We start from the raw sequence: 22,193 nt of genomic DNA on the forward strand, positions 1-22,193 counted from the left end.
AATCAGGAATAGCTCGTTATTTGGAAAATTGATTAGTAATACAATTACTGACTAATTTCTTTTTATTTTTCGAGATACTGAAGAATAATATTTTTTAAATTTCAACAAGGAATTTTCATTTAACAACTGAAAGTGTCTACTTAAAACGAATGTGTCTTAAATCTCACTTTAAATAAATTTAGATTTTATAGTCATCTTACATATCATTCATTTTATTGTTTATTTAATATTCTGGCATTAAATTATATTTTTATTAAACTGTATTCGTATTTTTAATTCAATATGCAATTAAAGCAGCAGCCAGTTAGTTTAAATATATTTGTATTTATTACCATTTTAATTTACCATTACTGACAAAATTTATTGATTATTATATATTATTTGACAAAGGTGATGCCAACCTGTAAAATCCAAAATTCCTCCGAAAAATAAATGCAGATGAATTGTTGATCCATTCCATTAATTCAAATAGCTTACAGAAAATGCCCGTTAATGAGAAACATACCCACATAGCAAACTATGGATGGAGATAACTCATTTTAACTGATTGATGTCGTACATCCTAAATCCGTTAACGCTCTTTTGATGCTCGTAATTTATGATAATTATCACGCCTGTGAAATCTCCCGGTTTCCCTTACAAAATTACCGAGACCGACGCAAATATCAGGATACCCTAAATATCGTGGTTATGATACTGAAAAAATATCGTACCGGATACCGGACTCTGATAAAAGACTCTCTGTTTGAAAAGGAAGCATAAATGCAAGCAAATAGTTTCTAACCTCGAAAATAGCTGGGACAGATCGTAAATCTCGCCTGCCGAGTTTTTCGTAGTCAGCAATGAAGTACCGTAAGTCGTAAAATATTTTCTTATGGTTCTATTTTGGTATTTTGATATTCTTGCTGCAAGCAAGATGGGAATTGCATTTCCCCGCAACTTTATGATTGGTATAAAGGGGTTGTTGTCGCATGCGAGTAAACAGCAGTTGTGCAGTTACGAAGCAGTCTAAGCACTTTGTGATCGATGTTTTCTTATTTTCCTCAGTATCGCATTATATTTTATTCATAATAGAAATGCAACGTCGAGGAACTTTTTGGAGGATTCTTTTCCGAAGCAGTTGATTTCGGATGCAGTTTGAAGAATAAAAATCGAGTGATATCTCAGATAAAAAAAATTTGAAAGTAAGTGTATTTTTGGGAACTAGTTATATTATTTCTTCAGAATTTTTTACAGTTTTTCTCCATAATGCAGTTTTTAATTCTTTATACTTAGGCTGACTGAATCTTATAGGCATAACTATATGGTAAAAAACATTTTTACTTGCTTTATCAGTATGTATTTATTTACAATTTTTTTCATCTTGGACATATTTACTCACAAGCTACAGTCATGATACATAAATACACAGTTGTCTGCTGTGTTTGGTTTTAGGCAACAAAAAGGACTCTACATAGGGGATTTTGTAATTCTCCCCCTCCCAAATGTGACGTGAATTCGAGTCAGCTGGAAGTCTATTATGACGCACCACACAATTTTCATATACACAGTTTACATTTCAGGTAATAAAGAAAGATGGCGAAGCGTGAGACGTGGTGTATTCAAGCAGCAGCAGGCGAGAAAAAGCAATGCTTACTCACTTCGGTCCTATTTATAGCCGGGAAGTCTTTTTGTCAATTCTGAACAGCGATTGGGCTGAACAGCGATGTCGCAGTACAGAGACATCGTAGGAAAAGCGTGATGTAACATACGGTAGAGTGACGCAGCAAAGTAGTAACTTTTGAAGCGGGATGCGTTTAACTTAAATTTACGAATCTGATGATCTATTGCCAATTGATTGCAATTAAGTTTAATATTTCATTTCTTTTTATATTTTACGTATCCCTCCTTCAAAGATAAAAAGGCTTGGCGTGAAAAACGTCTTTTGGGGAGAAAGTAGCAAAGGGAAGAGAAATCTTGGAGAATACTTACAATATTTACAACTGCAATGAGAAAGCAATGAAGTGCTCCAGAGACAAAGCGTTTAGGTTTTCACTATGCTTGGTCATTTGTTTCATGAATTTTTTCATATTCGATTAAAAAAAATATAGAAATATAATTTAGGAATATAGTAAAATATTATACGGTTTGTAAATGGAATGCAAAAATTTACTTAAAGTAAAATTTGAAAGTCTCAATCATTTTCTCAGTTTGAAAAATTCTTGATTGAGAATATTCAAAGTTCTTGAAAATAATCTTAAGAACATATCATAAAGCAAAAAAAAATAAATCACTTATCAATTTCTAATTTAATTAATAATAGCCCCTTTAAATTTCTTCTTTAGATTTAATTACGTACTCTCCTAAAATCTAACATCTGCAGTGTCTTCTGCAACTTCGAAAATTCTTGACTAATCCCTACTTTGTATCCCTATAAAAAGGCCGAAATGGAACTCTTCTGTTATGGTACCTGGTAATATATACTTGTAAAAGTGAACAAAAATTAAGAAATGAAAGTACTGTTCAGAGTCAAATTTTTGTGTGAAAGTATGATTAAAAACTGTGTTTATCAATGAGAACGTGTTTAGTCATCTTTTTGCTCCCTACGCAGTATTGATGCCGTGACCAGGTACAATAGAGCTAGGTTAAAATATTGGATAGGACTTGACTATTTATGATAGCTATACCTACATGGAATAAGGATATGTAAAATTTGTAAGGAGGAGTAGAAGGACTAAAAAGGATTTGGATCATCATGAATATTCGTATACATAGGCCTCCTGCAGAAAGAGGAAATACCTGTAAGTACAGAAATATAAAATCACCTGTGCAACTTCGCAGAAGTCTGTTACATGCGCGTAGCGTATAGGGAAAGCTAATTACAAATACAACTTTTATTGCAACTAAAATAAATTTAATTTGTCTTGTGACATTAACCTACCACAAATATCGACAGTCTAGGCCAGCAATTTGCAGCCTTTTGGCTCTTGTAGAAACATTTAAATGATATTGTTTTTGCACATATTCTTTTGCTAAATAATTTAAATAAAGTAAACTATAAATATCAAGCACAAAAATGACTCAAAAGTACACTGTCATTCATTAGCCTATTCGTCTCTCACCATTTCTCACAGAAGCCCGGGGAGTTTGGTTGAGGGCGTAGAAGATGTAAATAAGAATTACGCTTTTCATGCTCACTCCTTTTGCAATGGAAAAGGTATCCAGACATTCATTTGTCAAACATTCTGACTAATCAGGTGTGCGCAACGAAAATGGATTATGCGAGTTTAATTGATGTTATCCCATACACAATTATGGAATTTTACGTGTGTTATTTCATCAGTATATACAATATATATATAAAATCGCTCGCTATTCGCCAATTGATTTTTTTATAGTTTATAATTCATTTTGATATTTCCTTTAGGAAAACCTACAAGATATGTGATTTTGTATTACTTTTGATTATTTAAATTATGTTTAAAACACTCTGTATTTTGAGACATTTTCAGAGTGTTAAGCTCTTAAATTAGAGGTCAAACTGCATGTTAAACAAATTATGTTTCATCCCAAGAAATCTTGTTCACGATATTTTATTTGTCTTCCAAGGTCAAGAAACTGAAATGCTGACATACTGCTAAATATGTTAGAATTATGAATATCAGCTAGAGAAAACGGATCCTACCCTTTATTTGAAATAAGATTCCCAATTTGATGTGATTCTCGTAAAGTCAATGGAGAAGACAACTGCTTAAGAAATCTTTCATATAATGTGAAAAGGTTAGATAGCTGGTTGTCTATTCTTTGAAACTACGCATTGAATCTGTGTACTATGTAATGGAAATGTCAGTAGGGATTAGGACTTGTGACTATTTTCGTTTTTCTCGAAATAAAAGATCAGTCTTTGATTTCATGACGTAAGACTTATATATAACTTTAGTAACTTCAAAATGAAAGATTAATAACTCCAAATTTTGAGTAATGTTTTTGCTATCTGTTATGACTCTTAAAAATAATGCTCTTACATCGGTATTCAAGGAGTTAAAGCTTGGGAGGTCTTACAGAAACGCATGCCTCTTCTATGCCAGATAATGCTGTCATACTGAAAATAACCAACCAGACACCCAGTACTAGCCTCGCAGCCAAACACATGCATCCTTTGCTGAAGTAAAAAAATGCGCAACTATCCACATGCTTTTTTTTCTTTCGCTGTTAAAGACTAAAACAATTCACCAATCTGAGCTACGAGGAAGATGGTTTTGGTCCACGTTTAGCTTTGTTCGAAGGAATGAGGAGCTTTTTCTTTCTCTTTATAAACTGTTTTAGGGAATGAGATGCTATAAAAAAAACCTCTTGTAAGAAACATTTTAGTGTATAGCTATCGTTTTGGATATCTGTTGCTAATTATGTCTATCTACCCTTTTTTCAGTAACTTGACATTTTTTACAATGCGTTAAATGCTTCATTCTGGGCATTCAAACTCGCAAGAGTCAAACTATATTCTCACTGTATGAGTTAAACGCAGTTAAATCAAGAGTTATCAGGGCTTTATCAGAACTTTAATCCCATTGTTCCACTACACAATGTGCCATCTCTCATTATTTACGTTTTATTATGAATACAGAACCTTTTCAAACCATGGATGAGTTTCATAAATTTCACCCTGAGACTTTCAGAAAGCAGTTGAATTATTACGTTACATACATACATACATACCTAGGTAGATCAAAAAGCTTTCCGCCTGACATATTTCTAAGACAAATAGAGAAAGCTTTAATAGCTTATGTTTCCGTGTGATATCCTTGTATCTTGATACGCTTATCACATAGTTTAATGAGCATTTCTGTGCCCCTGAAGGCATAATCCGAACGTCTGTTCTCAAAATGCTACATGACTAATCTTTTCAAACCATAAGCATCATTAAATCTCTCGCCACGTAGTTTGTATTTTAATTTCGAAATCTGACAATTATCACTTGAAGCTAAACTTGAGCTCTAAGTGGACGGTGGTCAAGCTCCTTAAACCCTTATTTGATATTCATTCAAAAACATTACTGTTTTTAAATCGATGAATGACTTCGTAGTATTCATCTTACAGAGACTGTTATTGTGAATATGTTAATGTAAAATGCTCAAAACAGTTTAGATAGATCCTGTCTTGCTGCTTTTCTCTTGACTTTTAATCTTCTGTCACTCAATTAACTTTTCCTGGACACGAGAAAACTTTCCTCATATCAGTTCCTCCAATGTTCGTCTTCCTCAAAAATTATCATCAAAGGATTCTCGACCTATGCGAAATTATTTTATCCATTTTTTCACTATGAAATAAGAAAGAGATTAATCATGAGCGTTATTTTATTTTTTGGTATTAAGAAATGCTTTTCAAAAATTTAATAACTAAATTAGTTTCAAACAATTCAGAACAAAATAGCACCTCACTTCATTCAGTAAGGAGTCATAAACTAATGCATACGATATCCGTAATGAAACATAATGTTGCCACTACATGTCCGCAACAACAGTTCATTGATAAACAATATTTTTAGATAGTGGAAATTTATGAATCCAGTATCTACATATGTATAGTTTTTGGCATAAAATTTTTAACCTCCAGTCTATATATATTTATTTAAATGAAGTGTAGCTTTTTAATATAAAATATTTCCGCTTAGTGTACATTGTAATTTGGCGTGTACTGCTCGAATTAATTTTGTCTTCTCTTCAGATGGCAAAACTGAAATTTCTTGTAACATGGTTATAGCCATTACCGTTGCATAAGCTTTGTCAGTAACTTTTAGGTGTTGAAAGCATTTTTCTATTAAATCAATCAGATATATATACCTGTATATCTCCAAAATTTAAGCGATTTAAACATCTCAGGAAAATTCGAAAACTCTATTGAAAGAAACCTATTAAAATTTCAAAACATGAAGCAAAAGTTAAGATGATCCCATACTATTTTTGAAAAACGTTTTTATTTATTTAAAGTGATCTTGACAATCATATTAAAATATTTTATAATACATTTCAGATTATTCGTATTTTCATGCTTCATACCGTCATCTCAAATAGTAATAATCTGAAACATTAAAACCTGAACTATCCAAGAGAACTGAATTGCATTTCGTTCTGCATGATATTTTGAGCAATTAAAGAAAAAATAAACATTAAAAAAAGAAAAATGAAATATGGAAGCATTATTTACAATATTAACACCCCAAGCAAAAAACGTTTGTGATTACTCCGACGTGAAACAGTCTCGCATAAAAAAATTCTTAACAGTAAAAATTACCATTAAAACATAAAATGCAATGGCAAAGAAAATCTAATTTAACAATACATCAAATTACACTGAAAATTCAGCGGTCATATAAACCTTAGAATTTAATCCTACTAAATATTATATATATATGTATATATATATATATATATATAATGTAAAATTTACCTTTTATTATGTTTAAATGAAGGAAACAGTTACGTACGTTTAGAGTAGAACTGTGCGAATAAGTCTTTGGCAAAAGCAAAAATGGTAAACTTTCTGCAACGATGCCCATTAGTTTTAATTATATTCACTTCACTAATTCATTGAGAAATAAAACTGTAAATATTTTTCGTAAGTTTGTTTTTATTCGTTTCATTACCAAACGGTAAGATATAAAAATGTTTTATTTGTGCTAAATTAAACTTCCGGTTGCCAAATTAAACGCTGGGGAAAAGAGAAAGAAATTTTTTGACTTAATTACTATATTCTTTTTAGCAGCTAAAATATGCCAAACAGAAAACTATGTGTGGCTATGTATTAAGCGCTGAAGTAGCATTATTAGAGCGCGGAATAATAGAATGCTTTTAAGTTTTATGTCTCGAAAATTATTGCGTGTATAAATTATTTTTTATGACTGGGGTGCAACTTCCGCAAGCCTCTTGATTAAGATTAAAACTTATTAGTATTTACTAACAAAAACAAACTCGTAAGAATGAGGTTAGGATAATTATTGCAATTTATGAAAATCAGAAGCGTTCTTAGGTTTATAATTCAGCAAAACCGTTAGTGGATTATTTTTGAAATACTTTATTGCAGTTTCGAGCTTAGCACGTTTTTGTACCGACTATAATTTAGTTCTAACCTAGATCAGGCAATATTCTGCATTCAAAAATTCCTTCTAAGGCTTCTTATAGTTTATCATGTTTATTTGAAGGAGGACTTGAAGCTGTCATAGTTAAAAAGGAAATTTTAGTCATAGTGAAAAAGGAGTTCTATTTAAATTTAAATTTATCATAGCACTTTTCATTAAAATTTCATTTTGCTAAAATAAATGTACATACTTAAATGGTAGAGCAAAGCTGCTCTGAAAATGGTGCATTGATATGCGGCGGATTCTCGCATGTCGAAAATTAGGGTCAGAACGCCAGGTCATCAGACAGGCTCATTTTTAATTATAAAATCTCTTAGGACTGGAGATAATTAGTCTACGTTCATAGTGCAGCGTAAATATCATTAATGTCCGAGTCACAAGCTGTAAGCATCACGGTAACTTCACAGTGTCAAACCATGCAAGGTTTGCACTGAAGTCAATCACATTAAGCTAGGAATAATCATGAAAAGTAATGTTGCATGTAATTAGCCACCTTCTTAAGTCCTGGTAAGCACATTTCATTGACGCAATTCTTTCCCTGCCCGCTTTCTTTTAATGATGTGACTACATCTCCCAAATCGGTACCGAATACCTAGCATATTCTAAAATTTGTGTTTCGCAAAGTAAGTTCTAGTTTATATCGTACAGTTTGTATATCAAGCATGAAAATTTATTTGCGAGTAGCTATCCTGCATCTCTTGCTCTCGTCTTTAGAGATTTGAACCCGGCGCTTTCGGTAAAGCAGCATAGTCACTAACCACTTTTTCTGTCTGGGAGGCCGTTAACTATAAATTAAAACCAAAATTGGGACTAAAATAAGTTTAGAGAGGCCAAAGCTCAACAGCATGTGTCCGACGCGGTGATCTGGGTATCGGTCAACAAAATACTTTTTAGATATTTCTAGTAGGAAAATAAAATACTGAATGTTTCATACTCGACGAATTGCGTAGCGTTTTATGAAAACAATAGGATGAAATTACGAAATTTTCAGCGCACGTGAATAAAGTCTGAACAAAATTCGAAGAAATGAGAATACTCTCATATCTCGGACCCTGTAAATATTCAGAGATTTCAGTCATCCGATATAAACAAGCCAAGGCTTAGAGTAATCAAAAATGGATGCATGCTTTCGACCAATTGAATACAAATACGTTTTTGCTAATCCCCGCCTAGAAATGGGCGACGGCTGCACAAATAGAGTGTTTCGGGAGTGAGAGCGATGACATTAACTATTTCAATTTATTCTATGATTTTTTTATTTCCGTTATACAGTGGAACCTGACTTAACGAACATAATTTGTTCCCGAATCTTACTCTTCCATGCGAAACACTCGTTAAGCGAAACAAATTTTTGCATAGGAATCAATGCAAAGTATGACAAAGCGTTCCATTCCGAGCGTCGCTTCATTTTTATAATGAAACTCGGTTTAGGGACTAACGTTTGTCTCCTTATTCTTGAGAAATTTCTTTATTCGACTTGCTAATAATAGACCGTACTACGAAAACAGAAATTGCGGAAATATTTATAGATTCCTGATCTGAAACACGAGCGATTGTCTCTTATTTAAAACCCCCTAATAATTCTATGGCGATTTCCTAAAACGCTTTGTTTACAAAATACGATTTAGATATAATGTAATAATTTAGTCTTGAACCTTGCTTCAAACCTGCTTTTGAAATTCATATAAATCATAAAAGAAAAATAATATAGAGAGGTTGAAATAAGAAAACAAATGATGACAGCAGTATCACTAAACATTTCAAATAAAGGCATTTTTTGGATACAAAGGTTGACTGGACCTCTTTCATATTCCGGGTCAGAAATTCATTTAATGTTATCTCATTTAAAGACAAAACTTTATGTCAAAAGTTTCAAAGTACCCAATAAAGAATGTTTATAAAACATTTCTGCTCATTTGCTGTTCAGTTGTTCAAACACAAACGTAGAATATGCATTTGAAAACACAACTTCGGTTACATTAAAAAGATAGTATGTTTGTACTTGCCAAAAGTAGTTTGTAATTGCTTTCTGATACGTAGCCAATTATTTACTTTGCATTTTCTTTTCTCTCAGTGTTCCATAGCGTTATATTTTTTTACTATACACTTTAGTCGATTTTTTTTTTATTTTGCTCAATGTATTTTTGAGTGATACATCTCTAATCATCAGAGTATCTTTTATCGTATCTGAATTTGTAACTGGACAGCTTGCCATCTTGAGACACAAAATATTGCTAACAGACTAGCATACTTTATTTCAAGGGCAAAGTGTAGCGGCTGGGATTGCTCGACAAGGGATAAAAAGCAGCTGCTGTTGTTAAAATGATAAAAAGAATATTTTTTAGGAGACATTTGCTATATCTTTTATCCCCCGCCCATTTAACGTTGCGGCCGGATATAGTTTCTTTCGGAATGTTACTTTTTTTCTCTTCTGTTCTATTGTTAGTCTAGAAACTTAAAGGTTATCTGAGAAAAAAATTCCTTTCACTGTTTTTACTTCCTCTGTGTTGAGTAGCTCACATTTGCTTTTTCTCTAATACACATATTTGTACTACACAGTCATACAATTTGTTTCTAAAATGCCATTAAATAATTATCAAGTAATTATTTTGAATTTAATAATTTTTAATTTCTGCAAGCAGTATCAGTTTGGGAATAGGTTTTTCCATAAAATTGCATCTTAGGGTAACACTAATACAGTTGCTGATGTGTTGATATATGGTACACAGGTATTATATGAATTCTCTGTTATCTTTAACTTTTGGTCGCATGTGTATTTTTGATTTGCTTTACAGAAAAAAACTTGCAGAGTCATTAGGTATTTTTAAAGCAGGAATGATGAAAAATGAGCAACGTCCTCGCCGGGAATCGAACCACGGACCTCTGGAATACGCGCCCAGGGTGCTGACCACTACACTACGAAGGCACGCTAAGAAGGCGGGATAAATACCTTATATACTCTCATTTTAAAGGGCCTCTGAGGTTTTTAGGGGACCCAATCGCCAAATCATGGTTGTGGAGAATCAACACCCTTTTAGTTCGGGCGCCACTGTCTAGATTAGGTAATTTGGAAGCAGGAAAGATAAAAAACGAGCAACCGTCCTCGCCGGGAATCGAACCACGGACCTCTGGAAAACGCGCCCAGCGTGCTGACCACTACACTACGAAGGCATGCTAAGATGGCGGGAGAAATACCTTACAAACTAGAGCTAAAAATCTCTTAATACGTTCGTAATTTTTTGGAGATGTTAAACAAGAGTTATTTTTGGAAACTGAAAATAAAATGCCTTTTGATGGATAATTCTTCTTTCATGTATTTGAAAGAATAATAGGTTAAAAAAACATGCTTATCATCATGTTTATTACAAAAACAGTCTTGTTTGATTATGAGCAGTTCTATACATTCCCATGCATTGCATTGAATAAATATACTTTACTCAACGTAAATACCTTTGAATAGATAGCTTACATTGGTGCCATCTAAATGTAAATACATTATCTGAGGAAAAAAGATTTCTATCCTCAGTAAGTATTTAAGAAATTTCCCTGTACTTCCCTTTAAGTTGAATATAATATATTTTAACACTTTGAAAGAAGATAGAATGGTTTCAGAAAAGATAATTTAATTAATTCTGGTAAAGTATTATAAAGAGTAATAAAAAATAGCTTTGATATCGAAAATTAAAATTTATAATATTTCTTGTATGTGCGAGTAATTTGATCTTAAATGAAAAAGAATTTGTTTAGCGGTCGTCTTTTTAGAGCCCTTTTCACTGGAAAATTAATTGCATATTTAATTCTATACCGAGTTTGACTTCTCATAGATTTTCACATGCTTCTTCCAGATATTAAACATGCATCGAATTTCATTATTTTAAAAATCTTTATTTTGTCAGAATTGGCGGACGTTTGGTTAAAAAACTAAAAACAATTCGTTTACTGTTTAAGACGTTGTCATGATTTATTTTTCAAAAAACGTGTATCTTGTTTCTCTTTCTAGAATTAGCAAGAATCTTTATCCATTTCACTGAGCAGTATTTGAAAAATGGAAAAATGCATCACAAGTTATTTTTAATATGGAGTTATAACATAATTAAACTACTTAAATAGCGATCAAGTTGGGAAGTATGATAGAGATTGTGTCTTATATGTTAGATAACGTTACTCCTAACTTCGATTTTAAAGCCTGGTCTAACGAGAATTTTTATTGCACAGTATCGCAGCTTTATGGAGCGCATACCGAAATCTAATGGTGTTTTACTCAACTGTTACACAAAACTAGAGAAAGCTGAAATCGTTTTTATTCTCCTGTAACAGGTGTTGTGTAGCGACAATAAATGTTTGAGATGGCCGATTCGAAGGACTCGAAAGCCTTGGAGAATAGAACCAAAGATTGCGCATAATGATTACATTTTTACGCTTTAAATATTTTTATCTAATGCAGGCATTGAATATATATATCAGTTTAGTGTTACTGTATAGAGAAAAAAATGTTTCATTACGCTGTTTAACAAAAGGTAAGATCCTAAGCGAAATTTTTATGATACAACTCAGTTAGTCAAAAGAAGGATATTTACAAGAAATAAGGAAAAGAATCGCCTAAAATAAATTAGTTACGTTGAATAAAATACTAGTGTGTCTTAGTTCGACGATACGATTCTACGTTCAGTCAGTTACTTGACGAATTACAAGTTTTGCTACTTTATTTTGGAGTCAAAAGTTGCTTGTAAGCGTAGTTTTAAGTTCATGAACTGTCATCTGTAATGTCTGGGCTTCGACAAAAAATCCAACCATAGTCTCCTCGTCCGAGAACAGACGTACCACGTTTGCGTTACTACTCTTTCGTTTTGGACTACTCTTTCGAATTGGACAACTCTTTCGTAATTATGCATGTAAAATAAGGTAGTTATTTAAAATGTTAGTGAACTTAGACTTCCGAAAACAAACTTTTAAAACGAAAACCTGAACAAAAAATTTATCTTTATTCATCATTCTCTATCCATATTCTTTCCTCCATTCTTCATATTCCTTCATATTTACACGTATTGTGTAGCGTATGTATATGGGAACGATATATACTTTATTCTTTCTTAAATTTATGACCAGAAAACTCTCAGTAGCAATAGAACAGCATAAATTCAAATACAGACATACGTGAACTGAATCATAAGCAACGAATAAGTTGAAATACAAGCGAAATGTCGCAAAAAGTGACGTTTTAGTGACTGAGATAAAGTCTCGGTTGCTAGTATTTATAAATATGTAAATTGTATTTGTGAAATAAAATGCTGCGCATAATATAAAGAGTAAATTGTTTGACTGAAAGAATGTGCTGAACGTAACAGAAAGGAATAAGAGTAAACTGTAGCAGCAAAGTTACTCTCAAATTCTTAGACTGTGTTTGTCTCCTGGTAGGCATAAAAAGGAACAGTTACTTTTTATTTCATACTTTTAGTCAGTTTTACGACCAATAGAAAAGCGTCAGGATTTTTTTTTCCTGAGTGCAATGTCTAAAATTGACACTGCCACTTTTCTTTGTGCAGGGTCAAAAAAGACAGTTACATGTTTTAAAGGTTGACCTGAATTTAGAAGATACTGTATTTGACACAAACGTTTTCACCATGCGATCACAAAAGAAATTCATTTACGGGCCAAAACGTAATAAAATTTATTTTTCTTACTATTAGCGTTTCAGGTGAGCAAATGAAACATACACAATTTCAAATATATTTCTTCGTCACTAGATTAGCTTCATTATTTTTTAAAGTCCTTTCAGTTATTTAATAATTTCTTGATGAAATGTACTATGTTATAAATTAAGGCTAATGCAAAATGTTGCAACTGAAAAATATTTTTAAACTGTTTAGTCAGGTCTCCATTTTTCTTAATGAAATAGCACTCCGTTATTAACTCAAGTAAATTCATTGGCCTCACCTTCGTCCAGTTAGATATTGCTCTTTAATAATTGCATAAATTTTAATTTCTTTCAAAAGTTTAAAATCTTTTCCAAATAGACACTAAGCAAAATTTTTACGAAGTAAATAGAGTTCGGGTTTTCTTGTCACAAGGAAAATGCATTCGAAAACATTACGCAGGATGATACTTTAGAAAAAATAATGCAGAGAATTATTAAAGACTATGTGCGACAGCAAATTTTATAAAAAAAAAACTGCAACTGCAAATAAATAAATCCGTAAATTAAGCTATCTTCATATCTGCCTTTTTATTCCTTGAAACTCATTTCTAATGAAAATTATATGAAAAATCGAACAAATTATGACTGAAATTTCTAATCAATTTTAGGCTAATGTTAAATTATGTTAGAAGCTTAAATTATTAAAGCATTTATGTTACAAAGTTTTCTAGAGATAATAGTTTTCTAGAGTGTAGTAACTGGACAGAGAGCTCTTGTGAGCTTTACCTTAATAAAGTAATCCAATTTGTTAACTATGTACCATAATCAGCTTAATGAATGTATACGTTGAGTTTGGAATATTCTAAAACAAAGTGTTTATTTCTAGTAAAAATTAATTTTTCATTAACGTTTTCTCAATTACATAAACCGTAAATATACTCTGTAAATATTTACCTTATTATGCATCATTCATCGGTCATCGATTATACTCGGTATAGAATTAAATCGGCATCATTCATCATTCATCATTGTAAGTCTTACTTTAGAAAATTAAATAGCTTACCGTGTTCAGAATGTGACTACATGAAACAATTTTATGAGTAACTTGAATCACGCTGAAATAGAAATCCACAAGTTGTGATTAAAATAATCGTCAATTTCAGTTAAAATTGCCAATTAAAATTAATTTTAAATTAAAATTAGCCAATGAAAGTTTGTTCCGTTACTCATCCTACTAGCTTTTTTTAACCTTGTAACTCTGAAAGACGAGTTGCAAAAATCTTTAAACCATTTGCAAAATCTTTAAATTAATAAAACCTATCAAATAAAATAACGATATTAAATTATATTTTCAAATGAAAATTAATGTGGGCATGAACATGACGTCCTTTATTTTTTTGACGTTTGCTTTTAAAGTTAAACCTTTGTTCGAAGCTTTCAAGCAAATAAGAAATATTGCGTTTCAAGTTTCATGGCCCCCTCTTTTAGCTCCCGCTAATCTATGTAGATAGTTAATGTTTTCTGCCCAAAAATTCGATAGTGGGTTTTCAGTGAATAAGCAGGAATTGCGATCCCCACAACACGTTTTTAATATTTTTATAATAATGTCTGTCTGTGTTTGTCTGTACATAAGTGTGTGACCATTTTTTCATCCACGATTACTCTTATATGAAACTTCCAGAAATTGCCATTTTCTGTGTTTAGGCTTTCTGCGTTCAGAGTTTTGGTAAAATTGGATATTTTGGGTAAATTTGGACGACCGGAAGTGATATTTTACGTTTTCATAGGAGTTTTTAATGGACAATCGAAAGTGGCATTTTTACTTGAAGCCCATACCAGTTTTCAGTGAAAAGATTCCATTAATATTTAATCCGAAACTTTCTGTTATTAGTATCTAAGACTCTATTATTAGTATATCAATGGGAACAAGATATTCGATTTTGGCTTTACGTGATGAACCGGAAATTTTACTTTAAGCTTTGAATATATTCACGTGAAAAAAAACCGTATTATAAGAAAATTCAAGATTTCTCATGTTCGCTATTTAAGGCATGTATGTGATTGAAAACAACATACTGCATTTATAAGCATTAAATTATTCTTGGAATTTCGCCAAATGCAATTAGAATAAGTTCATTCTTTAGATGAGCTGATAAGCTTTTACTTTATGACGCAATTCAATGTATTGGCCTCAATTGTATGTCCGTTTCTAATTTATGTCGAATCATTTTTCAGATAAAGGGGTACTGCTACCAAATTTTATCGCTAAGTATTATTTTTTAAGATACAATATATCAAATATGAATAGTATAGCGAATATAAAAGATTGCATGCCAACACTTCTCGAATGCTATTTTTAAAGATTTTGTTGTTAAATTTTATCTGCTCAAAATCTGTCTAAAATGCAAAGAAAGTAATATTTAATAAATAAAACTAAAATTACAAATAAAAATCTTGTCATCTTATTGAAAAAAAAAACTGAGCATTGATATCATGAACTGAGAAAAGACTGGTCAAAAATGTATGGCCTAAGGATAAGCTGCTACATATTGTTACGAAATGCCAGAAAATGCCAAGGGCAGACAAGATTGCCATATTTCTCGCGAAATCGCCAGTCAGGCGACAAAATTGGCGATATGCCATTGGAGAGAGAACATTCTAGAACGAATTCTTACCGGTTTGGCGCAGAATGTTCTCGAAAGCACCCCAAAAGCTGAATAAACAATGCCTGTCTGCGGAGTAGCAGTTGATCGTCAGTCTAGTGTCGAGGTTCTCGTGAGTGTATCGCGAGATAGTGCATCGCGAGAGTGTTTAGTATAGCGTAGTGCGTCGTCGAGCGCGTTGAGCTCCGAGAGCGATCGACCGAGTCGTGAGCTATATTCTAGTGCTTTGCGTTCTGAAGGCTGTGTTGCTAATTGTTTCAGCTTATTTGTTGTAGTTTTTCGATGACTGTAAACGGGATTTTGGAACTGTGCTGGGTAATATTGGCTAAATAAATTGTGTTTTCATTCTTCATCAAGTGTTGTCATCAATCACTCCAAATCCACGAACCCGTACAGAAACGTAACAACTGGTGTCAGAAGGGGGATTTAGGAGTGAATGCCAGTGACCTGCGTACAGGAAAAAGCTATGGCGGAGGATATGAAGTTGAAGGACTTCTTAGCAGCTGTAAAAGCCGGACTGGAAGAGATGAAAGCCTAGATAAAAGCCGGACAAGAAAAGCTACTAGAACAACTCCAACGGATGAAAGTGGAGCTTACAGAAGAAATTAGAGCTAAAAAATAGAAGACATGAAAATGACAGTAGTGGCATCTGAAGAATCAAAGGATGAAAAACTGGCGGAAGTAGCTGGTGAAGTATCTGAAAACGATTATGAAATGATGAGTGAATTATGTAACGGAATTAAAGAGAAAGAACAAAAACATGAAGAAATAAAAGTGGAAAGAAGCTTTAGTGCCTGAAGTAGAAGTCGAAGAAAGTAAAAATGAGACTGTTAAGTTCATATAAACTGATAGTTACGAAGTCGTAGTTAACAAGTATTGAACCATTTGATAATTCATATGATACGGAGATGAGAGAAGTTGATATACAACTTAAGCACAGTGTTCTAGTATGGCAAGAAAATACACCGACTTTACAAATTAAGTGTTTGTTTCAATAATACAAGTTCTACAGACGCAAACTTTAATCTAAACCAGGATACTTATGTATGTAAAGGATCGGGTTCTATTCATAACTTTGATGCAAACATCGGAACTAACTTTCAAGAAATAGAGCTAAATAAGCAGGTACCAGCTGCTAAAAGTACCGAGGTGAACTGTACACGTGATACGAATAAACTAAAGAATGGTGAACAAATTGTTTCAGATCTTTCTATGGATAAAAAGTCTGAAGGAACTTCGTCTTCAGACTGTGATACGCAAACCAGAAATACATCTTAAAACTGTAGTGAAAGAGTATTTGACCCGGGTTATAACTTTATGAAAAGCCTGAGATTGAAATTCATTCTGAACTTTAATTTATAAAAATTTAAAATTGTTATGTGGTTAATTTGTGTAAATAACATGCAAATAGTGTAAATATTTGTTTCTTTATGTATTTTTTGTTTTGTTTTATTATCTTTTGTTTGTTTCAAATTTGGCTTCTGAACAAGAATTGTACTGCTCGGGACATCCAGTTCTTGGGAGGGGGCAGTGTTATGAAATGCCCAGCCGCAGTAAGATAGCTTCCTCGCAAGACGGGTTTAGGTTGAAGATGGAAAGGGAAGGTAGGCTTGCTATAGCTGGCGCGAAATCTTCAATTTGGCGATAAAACTGGCGATATACTATGGATGGAGAAGTTGTCTTCACTGCTATACCCTAAGAGCCTGAAGGCTGTGTTGCTGATTGTTTCAGCGTATTTTTCGTAGTGTTTCGACGATTGTAAACATGTTTCTGGAGCTGTCCTGAGTAATACTGCCTAAATTAATTGTGTTTTCATTCTTCAAGTGTTGTCGTCAATCACGCCAAGTCCACGAACCTGTAAGAAAGCAACAAGATGGCTCGCAATTGTTTTCGGACACTTGTACAGTTTTATTTGCAAATACCAATTACCAAATATTAGCGAAATTATTTTGTTTTTCTTTCACGTAGAGGATTGATCACCTTTTTTAAAACCTGTTTTATTTGGAAAAAGTTATTCAAAATTTTTGTGGTGAAAAAAATATTTTTCTTTGAAAAAAGCTCTGAAATGGAACCTACATAAGTATTCGGACGTTTTGAATAAGTAGTTTATATATCAAAAACATGCAAATAACGGGACATCCGATTCTTTGTTAGAGAGATACCTTTAGCCATAATTACATTTTTCGTATACTTCGGCACAGATTTAACTAATTTGAGTAATAATGTTCCATCCCCCCACTTACTTAATACCATTTCATCGAAAGCCGTATTGAAAGCAGTTCTTAAACCGCTTTCAATACAGCTTTCGAAGAAATGCCTCATGTTCATATGCCTCATAAGAAACATATGCCTCATGTTCCTTGGCGCGAAATTTTAAGGCTCTCTTAGTTTGGCCAATTTAAATTAAACCACAGTGGCAAGGAATCCTATAAATACCCCAGGAATTCATATCCGAAATGGGGTCTTTGAGTATGGAACTCGGAATTTTATTGATGGGAGAATACACAACCCAAAAGTTAAATTTCTGCAAAATATTTGCAACTTTATACCTAATTGATGAAAAGAAGGGAATGACAATAGAATTTTTATACTTTCCTAAAATTAGTGTGTTGAGATGAGAATTTTTTAACTGTTTGATTAATAATGTTGGGTGAAAAGCCCCTCCCTGTCAATAGCTATTGCTTTTAAAGAAATTATGTTTTAGTTCTGGTTTCATCAACAGATGGCGCCACTTGTTTATTCATGCCCAGGCTTTCTTATCTTATCTAGTCATTATTTCCTATCTTGTTCATTTGCGGTTTTGCAGCTGAGGATGGTGGTTCGGTAAAAACCATCGAAACTAGTTCTGCGAAAATTTTGAAAATATAACTCTGATTTTTGTTGTTTGACTTCTGAATTAGCTAGTTGTTACTTAAAGTATAGAACTGGTAGGAGATCATGTGCTTAACGCCTCAGTTTTTTTTTTTTTTTTTTTTTTCGTCGTTGTTGCTGGTGTCTAAACTCGAAATCTTGTTGTCGCTATGAATGAATGATCGCTATTCGAATGAAGATCGCTATTCGATAAAATTAAAGTATTAGACATGCTGGGAAAATATTTTAAAGTATATTTGAAATGTGTTTTGTCCCTTTGAAAAATTTAATTCTTGTTTTCCTACATTTTTTTCAGCTTTCTCAAGATGGGAAAACGTATTTCCTGAAAATTCATGCTCCTTACAGTATTCTTAGAAAGCATGCTGAGGTGTTGAATATCAAGAGACCTATCAAAGTAAGAATCCCTAGTCTTAATATGCAAGTTAAATTGACTTCAAGTTCTCTAATATCTCATTTAATTGTAAATTCTAATGAAAAACTCGAAAATATTAGTTGATTAGGCAAAAAATGTCTTAAACTCAGTTTACAAAACTTATTTCATTTTTAAGGCTAATAAGTTATCTTTGAAAATACTTATTAATACTAATTCCACATTATATAATTTTTACATAAATTAAATTTTCTCTAAAATATTATATTTATGCTTTCATATAACATTGGAAGGAGTTTCAGATAGTATTTTATATAGGATATCTTCAAATGTTTCTTTGACTTCTATGGTTCATTTTAGGAAAACAATTAACAATAAAATTGCTATTTGGAAATATTTACTGTTTAGCTATGTTGCTCCATGGGTACCATTTTTGTGAATAGCTATGCAGCATCATAGGAAAACAACTACTCGTACTGCTGCTGATAGAAAATGGCACGATATGCCACTTTCAATGCAGTATTATAGACATTCCAAGCTTGGGTGTTTTCCCCTTTTTTCGTGGGCATTCTGAATCCTAGAAATGTTTTTATTTGTAAATTAACCTCTAGAATGTAACTTTGTATTGTAAATTAACGTCTAGAATGTAAGCGTATGTATAAATAACAGACTCTTCTCTTTGTTGAATAGTTGTAGAGATTAGATATTTCTATATTTTCTGAACAGCTTATCCTAGTGCCTAAACACTGCTAATTTTTAATTATTGAGTTCAACCAAATTTTCGCACTTTATGAGGTTTATACTAAAATACTACCATTGAATGCTTCATCAAGAAGGTTTTTTACAGCCTATTTACTTAATTGAAAATTTTAATCTTTTAGAGAGACATTGCTACGTATTTTAACAAATCTCAAAAACCAAAAATTGCGTGTATTCGTTGATTCGACAGTTGAAAGCAGTGTAATTTATCTTTATATATAGACTATGCAGAAAGTTCATTAAAATAAAGAGAAAATTTAGTAATTTTTCTAACGTAATATTTTTTGCTAAACTTCTCGTTCGAAAAAAATTCTCTTTCACTTTAACCTGAACACAGTGCATTTCTTGTCAAAATCTTATCTTAAGCGTAAGACTTATAAAGCAGAAATATTTCTTTTTTAAAAAAAATATTATCGATTTCAGACTCAAGTGGATAACGAACATTCTGGTGTATATCGACAGCGTCCTCGGCATTCTGATGCCTATGAAAGGCATTTAAGATCTCAACCGGAGGTATACACACCAGCACTTCACGAAGCACAGCACTGTTCACCTATTAAAATCACGAGCACATTCTTCCATGCACAGACTTCTGATGCTATTTCACGATTTTGAAATGCAATTAATAATTAATTGCACTTAGCTTTAGTCTTTAGTTACTTCGAGTGGTAAAATGAAGTGTGATTTAGAGGGTAAAAATAGTGATAAACTTCGGAGATATGCAAATTCAAAAATTCTTAGTAACAATATTTTCTAGATAACTTTCTTTAACATAGTAAGGAGTTTTGTATTGAGGTCCGTAGTTTACCTGTATATCTATTTGCATATCTTTATGTTAAATATTTGTGCGAAATTGCCTGTTCTCTCAACAAAGTAAAATTTAATTTAAGTGCTTTTTGTTTTCTCTCACTGATTGATGTACTTTAAAAAGTTGGGTAAATGAAACAGTTAATTTTGAAATTTTACTTCAATGAAAAGAATAAAGCTTAGTTCAATTTTAGTTGACTTCAAATTGGTTACTAAATTGTGTTAAGCAGATAAATATAAATAATTCTGTTAAACTAGAATTAAATAATTCATTTTTTAATTCTAGTTTAACAGAAATGTCATCAGGTTATTCTTTTAATGTAATGATAAATGCAATAATAAATTAATGCTCTCCATTTTCTTCTGCCGCGACTATTTGTCGCACAGCGTTGCCGCTTGCACGGAAGGGTGGATGAGTCTTGGGAACACAGCGCGACCAACGTTCCGAGAGTCATAGTGCTGTTTCAGTGAACCGTTGTGTGAGTGCTCGGTCGGAAAGATGGAAAAAACTCTCGAGCGATATACGATAAAGTTTTGTTTCCCCCAAACTTGAGAAAACGCCGTCGGAGACTTTTGCTTGCTTCAGAAGAATTTGTACCCGCCCGACTTCTTTTTGTTCCCGAAGATTAAAAAATCCCTCAAAGGACAGCATTTGGGGATCCCGGAGAACATCAAGGCGGCTACGATGAGGTTACTTAAGGACATCCCTGTGACGGACTTCCACGAAGCATATAAATTATGGAAATCGCGTTGCAATAAGGATGTTAAAGCAGGAGGGATGCATTTCGAAGCGTATTGAGTAATTTTACGAATCGGTTCAATAAATTTCTTATTAAAAATGGGCGCATTACTTTCGGTACAGACCTTGTATATTTGAATCATAATCCTCCTCTTTCAATCCCATAAATATTTATTTGGCCTGCAGATAAATAATATCCTGCAGATAAATAATATCCATGGGAAGCCCCCTCAGTCCCATCCTGGCTGATATCTACATGCATTATTATGAATCAAAATTGTTTGAAACTTTAAAATTCCCGGCATGGTTCCGCTACGTAGACGATACTTTTACCCTGTTTGAAGGTAATAAAGATGATTTAAATAGAGTTCTTTCAACAATGAATTCTATTGATCCTGCTATTCAGTTCACTTTTGAACTTGAGACTTGCAATTCTCTTCCGTTTCTCGACATTCTGGTCACACGTAACACATCCAACTTCAGTACTACAGTTTACCGTAAACCTTCATCGGTTTGCCTTCCACCACACTTTAAGTCATGTCATCCGACTAAACAAAAGTTAGCTTCATTTTATTCCTATGTTTTCCGTGCTCTTCAAGTTTGCTCCTCCAAACTAGCCCTTGATGAAGAACTAAATTATTTAAAAGCAATATCTATTGACAGGGGCTTTTCACCCAACATTATTAATCAAGCAGTTAAAAAATTCTCATCTCAACACACTAAAAGCCACACTCTTATTTTAGGAGATTATAAAAATTCTGTTGTCATTCCCTTCTTTCCATCAATTAGCTATAAAGTTGCACATATTTTGCAGAAATTTAACTTTCGGGTTGTTTACTCTCCCATCAATAAAATTCCAACTTCTATACTCAAGGACCCCATTCCGGATATGAATTCCTGGGGTATTTATAGGATTCCTTGCCAGTGCGGTTTAATTTACATTGGCCAAACTAAGAGAGCCTTAAAATTTCGCGTCAAAGAACATGAGGCATATGTTAGAAAAAAGGAAACACAGAAGTCTTCTGTTGCTCAACATTGTTGGTCCGAAAATCACACTTTCAATTTTTCTGCTGCCAAAATTATTCAAAAAACATCTTCCATTGGAGAACTGGATTTTCTAGAGGCATTTCACATTCATAAAAATCTTTCTGTTTTAGTTAACGATCCTAATTCCAATCCAAATTTGCCTTCGGCTTTTAGAGAAATTATGTTTTAGTTCTGGTTTCGCCAACAGA

The 22,193-nt window shown here is 32.7% G+C and overlaps 1 protein-coding gene across 6 annotated transcripts in view; it reads left to right on the plus strand.

The window, feature by feature from the left end:
• LOC118203999 (anoctamin-4) overlaps nucleotides 1-22,193 on the plus strand; it is a 475,106-nt gene that overhangs the window by 295,434 nt on the left and 157,479 nt on the right. For all 6 annotated transcript variants that reach the window (XM_085815493.1, XM_035376334.2, XM_035376321.2 and 3 more), the window contains one exon: nucleotides 18,579-18,677. In XM_085815493.1, coding sequence (XP_085671619.1) covers nucleotides 18,579-18,677 — 99 coding nt within the window. The remainder of the gene's footprint in view (nucleotides 1-18,578; nucleotides 18,678-22,193) is intronic.

The sequence above is a fragment of the Stegodyphus dumicola genome, chromosome 1 (assembly GCF_044657685.1).
Source record: "Stegodyphus dumicola isolate Sdum_Otavi_A_Nest chromosome 1, ASM4465768v1".
NCBI lineage: Eukaryota > Metazoa > Arthropoda > Arachnida > Araneae > Eresidae > Stegodyphus > Stegodyphus dumicola.